The sequence below is a fragment of the Littorina saxatilis genome, linkage group LG2, assembly GCF_037325665.1.
Source record: "Littorina saxatilis isolate snail1 linkage group LG2, US_GU_Lsax_2.0, whole genome shotgun sequence".
Taxonomy (NCBI): domain Eukaryota; kingdom Metazoa; phylum Mollusca; class Gastropoda; order Littorinimorpha; family Littorinidae; genus Littorina; species Littorina saxatilis.
In genome coordinates, this window is record NC_090246.1 from 78,024,708 (window position 1) to 78,044,150 (window position 19,443).

At 39.8% G+C, this 19,443-nt stretch overlaps 1 protein-coding gene and 1 long non-coding RNA gene across 3 annotated transcripts; one reads left to right on the forward strand and one right to left on the reverse strand.

Annotated features, from left to right (window-relative positions):
- Positions 1-400: 400 nt before the first annotated feature.
- LOC138959790 (ragulator complex protein LAMTOR3-B-like) lies at positions 401-4,574 on the reverse strand. The gene is made up of 7 exons (XM_070331403.1): positions 4,469-4,574; positions 3,552-3,586; positions 2,936-2,994; positions 2,436-2,569; positions 2,055-2,118; positions 824-1,668; positions 401-538 (listed from the first exon to the last, which is right to left on the reverse strand). Exons 1-6 carry the CDS (start codon positions 4,472-4,474, stop codon positions 1,592-1,594), a joined length of 375 nt encoding a protein of 124 aa, XP_070187504.1. The 5' UTR covers positions 4,475-4,574; the 3' UTR covers positions 401-538; positions 824-1,591.
- On the forward strand, positions 4,492-8,784 carry LOC138959791 (uncharacterized). 2 transcript variants are annotated; one of them, XR_011453798.1, is made up of 2 exons: positions 4,492-4,588; positions 7,247-8,784. It is a non-coding gene; the product is annotated as an uncharacterized lncRNA (long non-coding RNA). The 2 variants fall into 2 exon arrangements; XR_011453799.1 differs by lacking the exon at positions 4,492-4,588 and adding an exon at positions 4,643-5,050.
- The last annotated feature ends 10,659 nt before the right edge of the window (positions 8,785-19,443 follow it).

Consider the following 19,443-nt stretch of genomic DNA (forward strand, 5'->3'; position numbering starts at 1 on the left):
GGAGACTGGCGTCCTTGAAAATGTTTTTTTTTAATGAGTCAGCACCTGCTGAAGTAAGATGTATAAGGTTATTTTCTCTGCTTTTCAGTTTTATGACAGGCACCGCTTATGATGTTGCAGGACAATTGTAACTTACACATTCATCCTTTTGTTAAATTTAGGTGCTTCATGTTTATAAGCTGCGACATTATAAAACATGAAGGAAGGTGAAGAGGTTTGTGTGTAGAGCTAATGGCATGATGTGTATGTACTGTGTGTCTGTGCTGAGAGAGAAAGAGAGAGAGAGAGAAAGGGTGTGAGTGCATGTTGCATAGCACCATGTGCTTACGTTTTTGTGTCAGATAGTAATACAGTACTTCAAACACTGACAAACTGTGCAAAGGCAAAGAGAAAACAAAACTTCATTTTGTAACATTTAATGCAAAAACGGACAACAAGGAACCTTTTTTTAAGTCACCAATTTTTTTTCTAACGTAAACTCAAAAATCATTGATAACATAGCATCATAACAGCTGTACTGTTCCAAGAAATCTCTTTCCTTAGGCCTAAAAAAAAAATAGGTGTGGTTACGGTAACCCGACCTACCCTATTTTTAGGGGCCGACCCTATAACTTTTTATTACATTTGTTAAAATTTTTTTTTAAAAAGTGCAGAAAACGCAATGAAAGCGAAAGCGCTCGAGTCGCACACTTATTTCCCTGTCAAGTAGGTTTAATTTGTACACATTAGAAAAAAAAGTTTTAAAAAAAAGGTGATTGCCTACCTTCCTACCCTATTTTTTTTGGCTAAGTTACCTTAACCACACCTTTTTTTTTTTTTTTGCCTTATTAAGGTCATGGGCACTTGAAGTCAGAGAACGCTTTTTAAGATGTATTAGATCTTGCACTTTAGATAACTTCTAATCTAAGATAGCTTTGATAATCCAATCTGTCCTACATTTAGATAAAGAAAAGTGGATTATCACTTGTATTGGTGTCAAACTTCTGTGCAATGCACATTAGTCTGCACCACTGTGCAACCCATACCTTTTTTCATACAGATGCTTTAGCGGATGAATATATCACTGAGAGAAGAACTTTAACACTAAAATTACCAGTTATGTTCTAAGATCATCAAAGTCTAGTCAACATCAGGTTGCAAAAAGAGGATGGGGTCACATGAAGCCTCAGAGACTTCAACACTTCTTGGCATTGCACTGTTTGTCTTTCTTACACGCTGCCATCTTAAAAAACACGTACTAGGTGTACTTATAGTTTTATACATTGTATAACTCAGATGACTGTTTATTAACATCTAACAATTTAAAGTTATGTCTTTCATCTGCATAATTCAGCCATTCAATCACCAGTATATATACAACAACAACAAAATTTACAAGCAGAATTCAGGCACTCGATCACTCAAAAATGTACAAGCACACACTTCCTTTACAATGTTTTGTCATTTCGGTTTCACTTCACACTGTGATTTCTGTTTTATCCATACTTCGCCTTGTTCACACTCATTCACTCATATGACTCACAGAGAGAGAGAGAGAGGGAGGTCACACAGAGAGAAAGAGAGACAGATAGGCAGAGACAATGAGAAGCACCTATTGTGGCATTTCAGTCACTTTTAAAAGTTCCGCTAAAATATCTTGTAGGTCCAGCTCCAAGTTCAGGATCTCCCCTGCAACAAAAAGGGAATGCTGTCCTCCTGTATGTGCTATAAAATCACCATGCACGAGACTAAATCAAATAATCAAACAAACAACAAGAACCAGAACAGACGAAACCAAAAAAGCATCAACTCAGAGAAAAAATGGTGAGTTTTAAATATTACAATATACATTTATTACTGCATAAATAACATTATTTGCTCAAGTCAATGTTTGTTTTTCTAGGAGAGCAGCACAATCAAAACCAAAAGAACTGATTTGGACAATACACATGAAACCTATGAATATGACCTCAGACTGGTCAGTTTTAACATTCTACATTAGAATTATACCCTTCTAACTACATGTAGCTACCACCCTCCTTAACCACACAATGAATTTTCAGACAAGAACCAACCGGTAATGGATTCTGTTTCAGCAATGAAGGTCACCGTCAGAGGATGCTTGTTCATCTGCACCACCTGTAGAAATGAAATCAAAATACATTCTGCGTACATATATAGTCACTGTTGTTAGTATGCCAGTCGGCTATAGGCTATAGACTCGTGCAGGCGTCCATGCATTTTTTAGAAGTAAGTCTCGTCTCTGATGTTTTATAGAGATACTCTCACGTCATTCAGGATACATGACAAAGAATGTTCTTCTTTCAAAGATAGACTTCTTCTCGCTCTTTAATCCAGAGATCATGCATGGGGGCCAATGTTCGTCACAGCAAACAAGTGCACATGTGCAATGACAACATCATATCAGATTACATCATCAATATCGTCACAGTTACCTGGAGGTTGTCATAGAAGGCGATGATTGACTGGTTGTTCCCAATGCCCATCTTGCTGGCCTGGTCAGTCATGTGGCTGAATGTACTCAAGTATGCCGGCCTCAAAGCCAGCTCTGGTGCATGCTCATCAGCCACTGCAATACGTTTGGCTTTGTTAGTTAATGCAGCTTCAACAAAAACACAGCAAAATTAAAATACCTGCTTTTAATTCTTTGGAAACAAAGCAACAAGCTTCAAAGTTTCTGGGGACACTTAACTATTTTATAGTTGCAAAATTATTCAGTTGCATAAAATACCTGTACCTTATAATATTAACTACAGGGTATAGTTCCAATCCAGAAAATGTATCCATCTTTACCTCTTACAAACATGTGTCCAAATGTTTATTTTACCAAAGTTTTCATTCATTTGATTTTCAAGCCAAATGTGGACATTTCTGAGTTTATAAACCTGGACGATACTAAAATAAAAAACTTAATTTTACTGCGTGATCAGCATACCTTTCAACATTGGTACACCATCTCTATCGGATATGACGATTGCATGGAGACCAGTGATGCTGAAACAAGTGAAAGTAACATTTAGAAACAACTGTTTGAATTCATTATTAATTGATGTTATACAATTTTCAAGAAGACAAATCCAGTAGAACGCAAAACACTTGACAGTTTGTGTAACATGCTTCTTAAACTCTTTGTATACTGTCAGTGTAACAAAGATACACATATTTGTATTCAGAAAAAAAGTACCCTATTCCCTTTGTTTAAAGATATGAGTGAGAATTTCTATACCTGAACTGGTTCCAGTAAATGAGTAAATCCTAATAACATCTAAACAAACAACCTGTGTTGTATAGTATTGAATTTGCACATTTTGTTTATAGATATCCACTCTTATAAATGATGTATTTTACTTCACATTTTAATCAAGTGATCATACTAGAGAGAGAGAAAAGGGAGAAGGAACGATACATACTGTTACTGTGCATCACTTCATGTGGGTGTGTGGGTGTGGGTGTGTGCATGTGTGTCACTGGGTGTGAATATATATGTGTGTGTTAATTTGTCTTTGTCTGTGTTGGTTATTTATTCGATCTGCATTAATTAATACACTTACTGGTTCATTAGTTTCCGGAGGTATCCTTTCACTTCCTGAAAATATCAAAGCAACAAAAACTATTGATTAAGCAGTTTATCATAAATAAATTAAATCCAGCTTTACTCTGAACGTTTTGTTAGGGGTACATCCCACAAATAATTTTGCAACTGAAACTAGTGTTGAGTGTACCCGACGAAAATAGCTCGCAAATCATTCAATGATGCGCAACACATTTAGCGATAAGATATAATGCCTTATTCATAAAAATGCACATCAAATATGCCTTCTAACATGTGTCACTGTCACTGTCACAGTGACAGTGTCCGCAGTTCCATAGGGCGGGGATATAGCTCAGTTGGTAGCGCGCTGGATTTGTATTCAGTTGGCCGCTGTCAGCGTGAGTTCGATCCCAGGTTCGGCGGAAATTTATTTCACAGAGTCAACTTTGTGTGCAGACTCTCTTCGGTGTCCGAACCTCCCCCCGTGTACACTACTTTGGGTGTGCACGTTAAAGATCCCACGATTGACAAAAGGGTCTTTCCTGGCAAAATTGCTTAGGCACAGTTAATAATTGTCTACCTATACCCGTGTGACTTGGAATAATAGGCCGTGAAAGGTAAATATGCGCCGAAATGGCTGCAATCTACTGGCCGTATAAAATTTCATCTCACACGGCATCACTGCAGAGCGCCTAGAACTGTACCCACGGAATATGCGCGATATAAGACTCATTGATTGATTGATTGATAGATAAAATGCTTGACAGGAGCAACTTGCGTCTGTATCATCGTTGCAAAGAAATGAAATTAGGAGGGTTTAATAGAATGTGGGGGCTGTCATTCCGAGGGAACGTTGAATTTATTGTTAGAACCCCTTGGAAGAAGAATAACAACATGGAGTGAATGTGCCCACACAAAAAAGCGAAAGAAAGCTACCTCCATTTTCCTTGTTTATCACGTGAGCCACGGGACGTAACTCTAAGCAGACTAACGTTACTTCCGGGTTTGGTTGCTGGCAGGTCCCACTGTCACCTACACACTACGCTGCACCACCGTGTAAAGAGAGTTTGGTTAAGTAAAGCAACAATTCCATGTCGAACTGCAGTCAGTCCTGTTTACGTTAACCGACCGCCCACTCCCCCCCCCCCCCTCAATTTGTGGCAATCTGTATGCAGTCACGATCTAATTGTTACGTCACCTCCACGTGATGGTGCTAATTCTGAAGATAACCTCATATGTTTTTTCCCTTACCACCAGTTAGCTAGTTACGGCTTTGGGCAAAGTATAAAGACCGCATTTTTATGACTGCGTGTTCCAAATTTAACTGAATCCATCATTCAGTGTGATTTCTGTATTAATCACTATTATGAAAGTACCGTATCCACAAAGGATCTGTTGTTACTGTTTTCAGAGACATACATATATTATATCTATGTCTGTGCTGTTTTTGTGCTGTTGGAGGATTTGGTGATAAAAACAAGAAGTTGCTGGAAAGGTGGAAATATGGTTTTGTTGCAAGTAAGCTTTTTAATTTAATGAACAGTTTGCAGCATTTTATGTAATATATATACAGTCGAAACCGTTTATAACGAATCTCAGGGGAAAACGTTTTTTATTCGTTATAATCGATTTTCGTTATAACCGATTAGATCGGTTATAACGAAGACAAGAGGAAAAAATTTGTTATAACCGGTTTCTTCACATTTTCAACCTAAAAATGGTAAAATGTTGGCAAATAAGTATTGTTTTCTGTTGCATAAGTAATCTTTTTGTCATATCATTAAAACATTCAATGAGGTACATACATAATCGTACATGAGAGAGAGACAGAGACAGAGAGAGAGAGAGAGAGATACACGGAGAGAGTGTGTGAGAGAGAGACAGAGAGAGACAGAGAGAGAGAGACAGAGAGAGAGACAGAGAGAGATGGCGAAAGAGAGAGAGAGAGAGAGAGAGAGAGAGAGGGGGGTATGGGGCATGCAACAGGCCTAGGGAAAGCTGGAGATTCAAGTGGAGAATTATCAACTGTTATGTGGTCTATACAACGGTCAAATAAATGAATAATTAAGCAGAGAGATCGTTTTCAACAGAAATACCAAAGTTTGCCTGAAACAATAAACACACACACACGTACACACACACACACACACACACACACACACACACACACACACACACACACACATATCGAATTCTGTTCTTCAACAAATCTGTTTATTAGGCCATAACCTTGTACCCAAGAATGTAACAATGAAATAAAAACAACAACAAAAACAACAACAAAAGACCTGGTGTCTAAAAATTGATGTACAAAATAATGGCTTTGTTTTGCAGGCGGAAAAGAAAATAGACAAAAAAACAACACTTAGATGTTTACTTAAACTATCAAGCAATTTACAAATAGAAACTGGTGAAAACAATTCAAATAAATTCATTTGTAATGAATTTAATTATCCTTGTCATTTGGAACTACCTATTTATGGAAAAATGGATTCTTTTTTCAAACTAAAACTGAAGCACAAAAATAACCTGTACAACTTGACAGTGTTTACAAATGCTTAACTATCGCGACACTAGCAATCCAGTTGGATTAAAATAATAGTGTCGTTAAATAATAATCTTCCCATAAATGAACGCAAAATGAAATGGTCAACACAGATCAGCAACGATACATTTGAATAAGGAAAATTAGCTGCAGCGTGACTCTATAACAGAACAAACAAATTCAAGTTGCAAAAGTTATACCTTTGTTTCTGCTTTGCATTTTCGTTATAACCGGTTTGTTTTTAGTGATAACTAAGAACACCGCTGGCAGGGAAAAAATAAAATGTTTGTTATAACCAATATTCGTTATACCCGGTTTCGTTATAGTGATAACTAAGAACACCGCTGGCAGGGAAAAAATAAAATGTTCGTTATAATCAATATTTAGTCGCCATCTTGTTGTATGAATTACTTCCCAAAGTTGACGTCATAAGTTACGAAAAAGTTGGATTTGCGTCATAGTTTCGTTCTAACCGGTTCTTTTTCTGGTCTGGGAACAAGAAATGTTGACGTTGTAAGCAGTTTCTCGTTATAACCGGTTTCGTTATAACCAGTTTGTTTTTAGTGATAACTAAGAACAGCGCTGGCAGGGAAAAAATAAAATGTTCGTTATGACCAATATTCGTTATAACCGGTTACGTTATAAACGATTCCGACTGTATATATGCATGCCAGTTTCTTGCAAACAGGTTCCACTGTCCTGGATACCTTCATAACGATTATAATAGTAATGCTATTAATAACATGTATGTAATTTATATGTAAGGGTTTGTGCTTGCATTGACCCATTAGCTTATACAGGCATGAAAATTCTCCGTATTTTCCGTATTTTTGAAAAAAATAAACCGTATTTTTTTTTATTTTCCGTATTTTTCCTTTTTTTTTTGGTTAATTTTTTTTTTTTGTTTTTTTTTCCCCTAGTCATAGTTATAGTAAAATAGTTTTGGGGCCATGTTTGAATCCAATTTTAAGGCTCAGATAGCCCCAGATTGCACCAAATTGCACCCTTGAAAAAACAAATTCCGGGGGGGCATGCCCCCGGACCCCCCTAGAAGTCTTGGCGCTTTGCGCCTGCGAAACTTGGCGCTACGCGCCTTCGAATTTTGTTTTCAGTATTTATTTATTTTTCAGTTTTCATGCCTGCTTATAACTGAAGATATTTGTTTGCAGGTCCTGAATGGTGGGAGAAAGCTGCACATGAAGTAGGCCTATTCATGAACAAAACATGGCAAGGAGAGAAAGAGAACCCTTTGTTAGTGTCACTCTGGTGTTGATTCAGAGAAACTCCATGCACCACATGAAGTTTGACTTGAGCCCTTTCTCGGAAATAAGAAGACTGAAACAAGAGTTGCACAAAGTGTTGAAAATTCCTTCAGACACTCAGAAATGGTTGTTGCGTAAAAGTGAAGTGGAGGACAGACGGTGTTTGAATGACTACAATGTGTGTGAAGCAGATGTAATAGAAATTCATTTGAGAACTTTGTGACACCATTTGTTTTGTTTGTTTGTTTATGGTTTTGTGTGTTTGTGTTTTCCAAGTTCCATTGCAGTAACTGAGCTGGAGGGACCTTTTTGAACTGGATCAACCTTTTTTCAAGAACTACAAGATAATTCAGAAGATAGCTGAGCATGAATGTGCTGAGAGGAAGCCTCAAGTGTATACTACAGAAGCACACACACACACACACACACACACACACACACACACACACACACACACACACACACACACACACATGGTGTTAGCTGACCTGTATGAAAGCATAAGTAAGTGTACAGTTGTGAACGTGTATAGTTTACATTTTCAGCGGAGCTGTATTTGTTTTCAGTCCTTATTCTGATGCTCATCACTTATAGCTACTGTGGGTGTTGGTTATGTACAGTCTCTTGGTAACTGTATTGTCAGGCCTCTCTGATGTAGGACATACCATGTATATACCATATAATTTTATATGAATTTGACCTGTTTCTTTGTTATGAGAGGACTCCCACTGTATGGGCCGGACACCTTTTTGTTGGTGCTAATATTATCCTTCCCTGACAGGTTCAATTGGAGTTGTGACAGGTACAATAAAAGAAAGGAAAACCAAAGAGAGTATTACTAAATATAGTAGGTACTCACTAGATCTTTGTACATTTTCACACGGTTTAGGTATATTGACTGAATGCATCGTTTCTAAGTGAATTTGTGTGCAGCTTTTGTCGTGTTGCCTCCCTCACACTAACACTGGTGCAACATGTCTTGGCTTTGATTTAAATATAAGCTTGGAATCAACATCAGACTTTTTGTTTTTGTTTTTTGCACTCCTTATTACAGTGGCAAAAACAGGTGTAGCCTGGGGGGGGGGGGGAGGTGTCTTTGAAAGATGATTCATTGTACAACGTGCTTGATGTTTCAGTGTGCAGACCAACATATACCTGCTTCCTCAAACCATAGATATATAGCGCGCAGTTGGCGATCCTGTCTATTATATCTATGCTCAAACTAAGTCACACACACACACACACACACACACACACACACACACACACACACACACACACACAAATTGGAGGGTAATGCAATAACTAAACGAAATGCAAATGCAAGACTTTTAGCTCTGTTCTTACTCTCTTGAACATGCAGTTCCTTTTACGCTGTCAGCTTTTACCCCAGCTGTCGCAGATCCAAGCAATTTGCAACTGAAATTAAAAGACTGCGATTCGAAGATCTTTGTGTGTGCGTGTGCGTTTGTGTGTGTTCTGTGTTCACTTTTTGAGTCTTTGAAAGAAGATTCATTATGCAAAGTCATGAATTTTTTTGACCCAAGGGAACAATCCTATGACGAGATTAAAAACTTCGTTCGAAAAATTGCATAACATTTTAACAAACACGTGTAACAATCCATAATTTCGCTCGAAGTATCTCTAGTATGTTGGTAAAATATTCCGAAAGTTTCAAAGCAATCCACCAAATCATTGCTAAAGTGCAGACTTTTTTGTCATGATACCCCTAAAAAATTACTCTTGCGATCGACACCTGCATCAGTAGGAATAGCATAGCACGCGAAATACCCAAGGTAGCTAAACAAAACAATCTATTCAGGGTAGATAATTGGTTTGACTTTCTTTTCGTATGGCAAAGTTTTGCATATTGTGATTTCTTGTCAATTTTTCATTCGGCTCTTCCGTTTGTGTGTGGTCGATTTTGAGGGTACCCTTACTTGAGCGGCGGTCACGTGATCCCTCTAAAAGAAATATTTAATCCAAAAGGTGATCCTGGAGGTTAAGTGAACGGTCTTAACTGGAATATACAGTTTTAATGAAATGACACGGGGATTAATGCGTTAATTTGGGTTTGAAATTTGTTGCAATAATTTTTTGGCCAAGTTTAGATAAAGAGTAATAATACGAATTGTAGACGGTAGAAATAAGAAGAAGGAAGAAAAGTTTAAAAAACGTAAATTTTTGTTTTGTTTTGCCGCGGTAGTCATTTTTGTTTTGCTGAAATAATATCAAGGAATGTCACTAGACATTTCTGCAAAACAATTGTTCATGAATTGTTCCCCGTTGATCGCATATTGAGGTGTTCCAAGTTGGCCGACTGTTCCGGGATTGGCGACTTTCCCTTACACATACACAAACATACACATACAAAAAATACGCACACACACACACACACACACACACACACACACACACACACACACACACACACTCACATATAATAGGGGAAGGTTGCCTAATATAGGACCACTTCCTAATATTCTTCCACCTCGGTCCTGTTTTGTCAAACTCAACTGTGCTTAGAACGCTCAAAGCAATTTCATTCGCTGTATTTACACTCAGTCTGGATACCTTGCTCATGTCAAAACAGTTGCAGAAACACAAACCTCAAAACCGTTAGACTTTTTCCCTTTTTACATTTAGTCAAGTTTTGACTAAATGTTTTAACATAGAGGGGGAATCGAGACGAGGGTCGTGGTGTATGTGTGTGTGTGAGCCTCTGTGCGTGTGTGTGTGTAGAGCGATTCAGACCAAACTACTGGACCGATCTTTATTAAATTTTACATGAGAGTTCCTGGGAATGATATCCCCGGACGTTTGCTTCTTTTTTTTCGATAAATACCTTTGATGACGTCATATCCGGCTTTTTGTAAAAGTTGAGGCGGCACTGTCACACCCTCATTATTTTGGCCAAGCAATCTTCGACAAAGGCCGGGCTTCTGTATTGCATTTCAGCTTGGTGGCTTAAAAATTAATTAATGACTTTGGTCATTAAAAATCTGAAAATTGTGAGAGAAAAAAAATATTTATAAAACGATCCAAATTTACGTTAATCTTATTCTTCATCATTTTCTGATTCCAAAAACATATAAATATGTTCTATTTGGATTAAAAACAAGCTCTGAAAATTAAAAATATAAAAATTATGATCAAAATTAAATTTTCGAAATCAATTTAAAAACACTTTCATCTTATTCCTTGTCGGTTCCTGATTCCAAAAACATATAGATATGATATGTTTGGATTAAAAACACGATCAGAAAGTTAAAACGAAGAGAGGTACAGAAAAGCGTGCTATCCTTCTCAGCGCAACTACTACCCCGCTCATCTTGTCAATTTCACTGCCTTTGCCACGAGCGGTGGACTGACGATGCTACGAGTATACGGTCTTGCTGAAAAATTGCAGTGCGTTCAGTTTCATTCTGTGAGTTCGACAGCTTGACTAAATGTTGTATTTTCGCCTTGCGCGACTTGTTTACACTTTTGGCAGCGTTCGCGGCTCTTGAAACTGATTTGACGCTTAAAACGGACTAGATTCTGTCCACAGCCAAAGCTGTTATCACACAAAAATTGCTATATTTGACAGCGAAGACTATTTGTTACATTTTTAACAGGGTTGACCCCGAGTTTCTACCGCAAACAAAAAATAAAAGCAAAATCTCAAAGTATGTGTGTGTTCCCTCATATGAACCACCTTCAACAAATAGAAGTAAAATAAGATCAAAAGACTGGTTTTATTAATTCATTAAGAAACTTACTAAAAAAAACCTATAACTAGCCCTCGAGCTTTCACTGAAAAAATATAACAAATAGTCTTCTTTTCGTGGATGTTGATAATGTCATTTATTTTCTCTCTGTTTTTGATAAGTTTTTTTAGTTTCCTGTTGTGCTTTAAATAATGTGCTCATCAACCCGAAACAGATAAATCTAAAGCATATTTGAATTAGTCTGACTTGCACACTAAGTTATATCATGTTATTTTGAAGTATAGAGGTGGGTTATTTTTTTTTTTACAGTGATTCGTGATGGCCTCTTTACTGGTCCATATTAGTCGCCCAGGCTCCTAATATGGACCATTTGTGAATGGTTCTGTATTTTATTTTTACTGAATATCTATTAAAGGTTATTCGCTCCATTAACTGAAGAGAGAAGGACTACTAAACACAAAATGACACTTTTTTTGCAAGAAAACAAGCTAGTTATTAGCAAGAAAAAAATGTGGTCCATATTAGGCAACCTTCCCCTATTTATTGATGTTTACTGACGCCAATACGCTGAGTCTGGATGTTGTATTTGTCAGGTGAAACTCAGTGACGTCCTATACTCTGCTGGTACAGATCCAATCAGTCATGAAGCCGAGTTTATCAGTTTCACACAGTGTGTGGGGTAACGAAACTTGCAGCGTCACAGTTTTCATGTCATGACGTCGGACGAGCAACGAGCGCGACCGGCGCACATGGAAACAGAGCCCGACACAGTCACCAATGTCAGCGTGGAACCATATATATATTGTATTTAGTTTACGCCATTGATATGCGTTTATACAGGTATTTTTTTTAATCTTTTTTTAACAGAAAATTGTCAATCATATTTTGCCCCTTATTTTAATAGGACTCTGTGTCGATTCGACACATGGAAAAAAAAATCTGTATCCAGCCATGCTAATTTTTTTTCAAGTACTCTGTGCGAATGGTCCGCTAATTTTTTATTTTTGTTATACATGTAAAAAAAAACACGCTTTTTTTTTTTAAATTGTGTAGCAAACAAGTGTGTAAATGGCGACTGTTTTGCAAATATGTCAATGACACAACACCGTTTAACACCTAACAATAATAGAGAGAAAACTTGAAAACAAAGTAAACAAGTCTGATTGAGAAAAAAGCAACAACAACAAAATCCTGGAATCAGACTTGAACCAAGGACTAGCCGCATGACAACTGAAGAAATAGCAACGGTACTGGTAGTATTTCCCTGCGTGCGTGTTCGTTGCTCGTTTGGCGTCATGCCATGAAAAGCGCTGTAAGTTTCGTCACCCGCGGCAACAACAACGTGTTCTGTCCCTCCGAATCGTGTCCAATGAGGTAGGGTATACGGACCATATATATATATATATATATATATATATACTAGAGGAATACCCGGCTTCGCCGGGGTGAATCGCGAGACAGAGACAGACAGCGTGGCGGTTCATCACAATCACCTCTGCAAGCGAAGTCCTGTCACACGGGATTGAGAATTTTAGAGCTTATTTCTTAGCCCTATATTTTCTGTTGTGGCTTCTCAAATGCCAGAACATACAGACAGACAAAAGCCGCTAGACCCCATCACAAACAGAACTCTACAATCAACAGGTTTTTTCCCACACACACACACAAACACACACACAGAGAAGCCGTATATATATAATATGTATATCTATATCTATAAATATATAGAGATAGGTGAGTGTATTTTTTGCGTGGCTATAAATTGATTCGACCTTTTCACTTTGACAGTACGAACAACTTACGGGTGCAAGGGAAGCGTTCTGGACAGCGCAGTGACATTCTAAAAATAGTACCTCAGAAACGGGAATTTGGGGTGAACGGTGCGACAGAGACAGACAGCGTGGCGGTTCACCACAATCACCTTTGAAAGGCGAAGTCCTGTCAAACGGGATTGAGAATTTTAGAGCTTATTTCTTAGCCCTATATTATCTGCTGTGGCTTCTCACATGCCAGAACATACAGACAGACAAAAGCCGCTAGACCCCATCACAAACAGAACTCTATAATACATAGGTTTTTGCCTACACACACACACAAACACACACACACACAGAGAAGCCGTATATATATATGCATATCTGTATCTATAAATATATAGAGATAGGTGAGAGTGTATTTTTCGCGTGGCTATAAATTGATTCGACCTTTTCACTTTGACAGTAAGAACAACTTACGGGTGCAAGGGAAGCGTTGTGGACAGCGCAGTGGACAGCGCAGTGACATTCTAAAAATAGTAATAGTAACTTAGAACTGAACGGGAAAGCCACACGAAGGAAGGGAGATAAACGCCAAACACTGGAGAAGATAAGGAAGAGTTACTTATAATGGTGAAATGAACGCAAAAACGAAAATGAGTTCAGCGCTGCGCGCTGAGAGCCCGTGTTGAAATATCTCATCGATGATATTGTGTCCGGGGTGTAGCTGAATACGGTGTCCAAATTTGAAAAAGATCCACCGAGAACTTTGGCGTTGTGATGTGGTGTAGCGGCTATGGTGTGTCGGTATGGGGGCCCGGGTAAGCTGAGGTGGAACCAAAATAGCTGAGGTGGAACCAAAATCGGTTCCGCGCTGCGCGCTGAGAGCACTTGTTGAAATATCTCATCGATGAGGTTGTGTCCGGGGTCTCTCTGAATAAGCCCACCAAATTTGAAGCAGATCCATCGAGAACCTTGGCCGCGCATCGCGCACAGACACACAGACAGACAGACAGACAGACAGACACTAGTCGTATATATATATATATATATAGACTATAATAGTACAACTCAGTCAGTGACCGTGCCGGACAGTGCGCTAGCTATTTTTCGGTTCCATCCGATCCATGGAAGATAAAAAGTACAAAACAGGAACAAAGCCCCCGGCGCTCAACCGTCACCACGACGCACGTCCGGTTGTGGCTAATGTTAGCTGCCTGTGTTGCTAAACTCAGCCCATGGTTTTCGAACAGATCCGGTGTAACACGAAATTTTTACTCCACGAAAAATTTACTCCGGAGTAAACATTTCGTACGAAATTCTTACTCCGAGTACACCTTTCGTACGAGAAAAGAACTCCCCAAGGCACGAAAAAATTACTCCCTCCACGAAATTTTTACTCCCCATTTTTTTTTACTTCCAGTAAAAATCTCGTACGCGAAAATGGGATGCGGGCGAAGGGATAATGCCAATATGTGTTCTCGCGCAAACGAATGTTGCGCTACCCTCCCTCCACCCCTTCCACCACCAAGACTAACAGGGGACAAGGGAGTAAACATTTCGTACACCTGGCGTGGGAAGTTAAATTGCTCGTGTTAAGGTGAAGTAATTTATTCGTTATTTATTCGTCAGAGGAGTAACATTTTTGTACGAAATGTTTACTCGGAACTCACCTGTCGTGGGGAGTAATTTTCTCGTGTAATGGGGGAGTACTTTTTTCGTAAAGGGAGTAACATTTTCGTACGAAATATTTACTCCGGAGTACAAATCTCGTGGGAGTAATTTTCTCGTGTTACACCGGTAAGCGAAGTGGGGAGGATCGATGGTGGCTTTTGTCCCACGCCGTGCCGGGCAGATGGAGAGCTGTAAATCATGCTAGATTGGACGTGGCGGTCACAAGTCTGACCCCAGTTAGCCGTTGCCAGTTCTGGAGCGCCGTTCATGCTCCAGGGTCATTATGCAGACCCCCATGGTCGCCGCCCTGCTGCCAGCGAAAGAGCGCTGCTCAACTGACCAGCACTCAGTTATGTCTTGTCATCAATCCTGCTTGTCGCCCGGCCTTGCGACCTGTCAGTGAACTGGATTTAGGTCTTGGGTGAATCTGTTGGCGTCTCTGTGTCCCGCGGTCCGGTAGAAAAGACAAGGCAGGACCGGTCACGACTGTTCCACCTAACTATCGCAGAAGGGGTCTATGTCGACCAAAAGTGGATGTATTCCCTGTGGGCGTTTTTCCTGCATACAGGGAATGCACCCGGGTGCTTTTCCTGTAGCGTTTCGCCGATCTTAGCCTACTGAGAGTCACGTGATGCTTATATAGCCACATCGGTAACATTTGATATTTTTCGATCCTTTTTTTTTTTTCAAAGTAGCTTCGATTCAGTGTTGCAATTCAGTTTGAATGAAGAAATGAGAAAATCCACCAAATCCTCGTGTGGTATATAGCCTATACTGCATTTTGGATGTAACAAGGGAAGCAACGCTGAGATGAATCACGCGCTTGGCGCGAGATTGAGCAGTGTCTTATTTTCCTAAAGGAAATGCACCCGGAAAGGCTCCTACTACAGGGACTGCACCCATATTTGGTCGACATAGACCCCTTCTGTCTTACTATCCGTCACTCCGATTCGTGAGGCCACGCATCAGGTTTTGATGAAATTGGAACAGAGCGGAGCGGACGAAACTAACCACCCATATTTGCATCAGGCCACATTGATGTAAAATAATTAATATTTCCAAGTTGCTCGATCGGCCCCACAATAAAGTCTTTACTGGGACTGAATAGCTTGGTGGATGAGCAAACATCGGAATGTACACCTTTCGTCTTGTTTAAAGATTACCAACTGGATTATCAACAACAACAGCTGCTGTAACAACAACAATAATAACAACAACAACAACAACAATAAAAGGACAAAACTTTGTCATTTTTTTTCAACTATTTCAACAAACTGTTATGACATGGTTACAAAAAATGGAGCATGCGGTTTCATGGAACATTTTCAAACTTAAATGAAGCGGAAAATATAAAGCACAGAACGTTATGTACAAGTATATTCTCAAAAGAAGGAACTCCGAGCCAAGTGCGCGGTCCCCATTCCCTTGCCAAATTCTAAGAAGAACTGGCTGTATTTATGGTTTTTGTCGTTTCAGTTTGTTAATGCTGTAAACTTGACATTCGAGCATCGGCTTTGATTTTGGTTTTCGGCTTTTCTCTCTTTGCTTCGAATTTTTTTGGAGGGAGGGGGGGGGGGGGGGGGGGCAGGCCGCTGATGTTGGCAGGATCATGTTCGTCAGAAGATACAAATACATTTATAAAATTGTGCTTCATACAATATGTTGGTGTGAAAATCAGTTCAAAAGGTTGTATGCCCGTATCATGCTCGCGGAAAGGAAACAGTTACATGTAAGCACACTGTTCGCGCACGAACAACTTAAAGGTAAAACATAAAAACTGTTTCTTGGAAGTCTCACATGGGTGAGGCCGAGTGGGAGGGGGGGGGGGGGGGCGAGGCAAGGGATGGTGGTGGTGGGGGGGGGGGGGGTATGCACTGCTCCACTTTAACTCTTTGTCCTTGGATGCGCACCAATAAAGATGACAGGAAGTCTTAGGAAGCAGGGTCTTAAAAGACTAAAGTCTTAAATCGAGAGGCCTTAATAGGGGGGTCCGGTGTAGCTCGCTGAGCGTAGCTGCACAGCAATAACTGAAGGTTACATCCCTTTAAACTTCGGTGGCACAATTTTACAAGAAACTGAAAGTCATAAACATCTTGGTATTATTATTCAGAATAACGGTAAGTGGGAGTTACATATTAAATCTGTTATAGCAAAATGCCGTACACTAGTAGCTTGCTTACGATCTTATAAATATAGACTAGGCAGAAAAGCTTTAGAAATAATGTACAAATCCTTCATATTGGCACATTTTGATTATGCTGATGTTCTCTAGCTGGGATAACTGCCCTAAGGAGTTAGCCACCGAGCTCGAACGTATTCACTTAGATGCAATTCGAACCATTGTTGGAGCAGTCCGCGGTACAAGCCATCAAAAATTGTACGATGAGTCAGGCTTTATTTCATTACTAGAGAGGCGTAAACGTCATAAATTGATATTATTTCACAAGATCGTTCACCGCAAGGTGCCAAACTACTTATTTGCGATATTGCCACCATTGATAATTATCAACTAATAACCCATATCACCGGCGCAGACCTCTAGACAGGAAAGTTCCATCGTTTAAAACTGAATTATACAGAAACTCATTTCTCCCATCTACTACACAACTCTGGAATTCTTTACCAGACTATATAAAACTTAGTGACTCCCTAAGTGAATTTAAGCACTTTTTGTCAAAAAACGATTTAAGTCCGCCGTGTTATTTTTATTCTGGAGATCGCATGTCACAAATAATTCACTGTAAGCTCAGGTTATATAAAAGTGATCTTAATAACGATCTAGTGAGACGTCACGTTGCTACAGATGCATCTTGTGACTGCGGATTCCCGTCCGAATCCGTAAAACACTTCATACTCGATTGTCCAAATCATCGCGAAGCACGTCAAGAAACTATACATACCCTCCCTAACCACACAATTCACCTCCCCCACCTTTTAAACGGAGACAGACAGTATTCTTTAGATTTGAACAGGAACATTTTTTCCACCGTACACTCGTTCATTGAACGTTCAGGCCGCTTTGGGCAAACCAGAATAAATGCTCTACAAGCCGGACAACAACTTTAACTTCTGCACATCTCCTACCCATCCCTCTTCTTTTATTCATCTTCTCCCCCCCCCCCCTCCTTCCTTTTACTGTCTTTCTTTATAATCATTATGCAACGTTCATTACGTTATTAATAGATTTGGTTTATTTAGACAAATTGTTCAGCCGTTACCGCCTTATGTTGTACTGTCATGCAGGAACACCACTATAAGCTTCTAGCTTGTTGCTGTTTCTGTGAACTTTGTATACATGGCATGATTGTAAACTTTGTTAAAATAAACTTATGTTTAAACCAATAACTGAAGGTGACACAAGTCAGCACGAGACGCTCATTTCTTCTCCTCATGTCGCGTGCCGGACTGAGGCAGTCAGCGGCTGTGACCGCAGAGGCGCGGGTCAAGAGTCGGCCTGGGTGGCGTTCATTGAACCGCGGTAGCTCATCCGTCTTGACCCAACGACCTGACTCGTGCTTAACCCCCTGGCTGGAGCTTGCTGCAGTGCCCTAAACTGCCCCGCATTAACCCGCACTGAGCCGCTGCTTGGGACGACTTGACGAGTGGAGCTACATGTCTATCGGCCCGCGTTAAGAACTACAGGCATCTACTTGAGGTAATTGATGGCCTTCTTGCGCTCCTCTCCTGGACCGCCATGCTTTCCACTCCACTTGCCCACCCCCCTCTCCCCCATCTCATCTCATCTCCCCACACCACTCCTTCATCACCCCCTTGACAGCCACTATCCTCTTTTAACACACTCATGCTGAGTCCTTGTCCTCTTCGTGATGTATGAAGCCTGCATGCACCACACTGAGGTTCGGGAGATGACCATGAGTCAAGCCGTGTCCAGGGTAAAGACGTTTGTTTCGGGTTCTTTTATTGAAACAACCTCCGAATGTAACGTGCTGGTCAGAATGTGATTTAGGCTGGGCTGCTGTGCGAGATCCTGAATGCTCTTACAAAACACAGTTGCAGCAGACCTGAGATGGTCACTTTAATTATTCATTCCTTAATTTATTCTTCTTTGGTTTTTTTAATGGGTTGCCCATTTTACAGAATGTACTGCAATTTACTTGAAATGGAACACTGTATTATATGTAGTATACCACCGCTTTCATGGAGTAAAGTAGCATAGGAGAAGAAGAAAAAACTCAAGTGCGCGAGAAAGGCATTTACTAGTGACTTTACTGCTGAGCTAGTGCAAACACAACTTTTTGTACTCCGGTCTTCTTAATGGAAAGGGTCGATGACTTTGCAAGATTGTCTCAATTGCCTTGATTCAAACTTTACACTTTCATTCTGTTTTGATGCACTCGTGTATATGTTCAATTTCATGTTTGATCTGAGTTTATATTGAAATCTCAAGTTCGATTCACTAAATCTTATTTATTCGTTCAGAAGTTAAAGATACGATACATCTGGGGGGAAAATATTCAAGGCTTATTTGTGACGTTGACCTTAATGGTAGAAAGATGAATTCGCCGCAGAGGCTAAGAGACATAATTATGCATCAGCGTATCAACTAGGATCACTAAAGCTCTTAATTTGCAAGTCATGAGAGGAAACGAACGACTACCGACATTTAAAAAGGCTCCGTGGGGTGTGTCTGCACACTTATATAATTATAAAAATGCATTCACATATGGAGAGGAATATTTGGCAAGAAGACCATAATAAATACAAACCACTTAACATAGAACGTGGGTGTGTCCTTCATAGTCGGCTGATCGATCGTGTTGTTTTGTGTGGTGGTGTTTTTTTCAATTTTCTTTTTATCAGTAACTTTGTTTCTTGGAAACAATCCAACCTATTTCTGCGCTTGATCTTCTTTGCAGGAGGTTTCTGCTCGAAAAAAAGACAGCACACACACACTCACACTCACACACACACACACACGCACGCACGCACGCAAGCACGCACACAC

Excerpts from the sequence above, each read along its gene's own strand:
- LOC138959790 (XM_070331403.1), bottom strand. Across the intron at positions 2,570-2,935 it reads TGGTGTACCAATGTTGAAAG|TGGCTGATGAGCATGCACCA; the intron begins GTATGCTGATCA and ends AACGTATTGCAG. Across the intron at positions 1,669-2,054 it reads TGAAACAGAATCCATTACCG|GGGAGATCCTGAACTTGGAG; the intron begins GTTGGTTCTTGT and ends TTTTTGTTGCAG.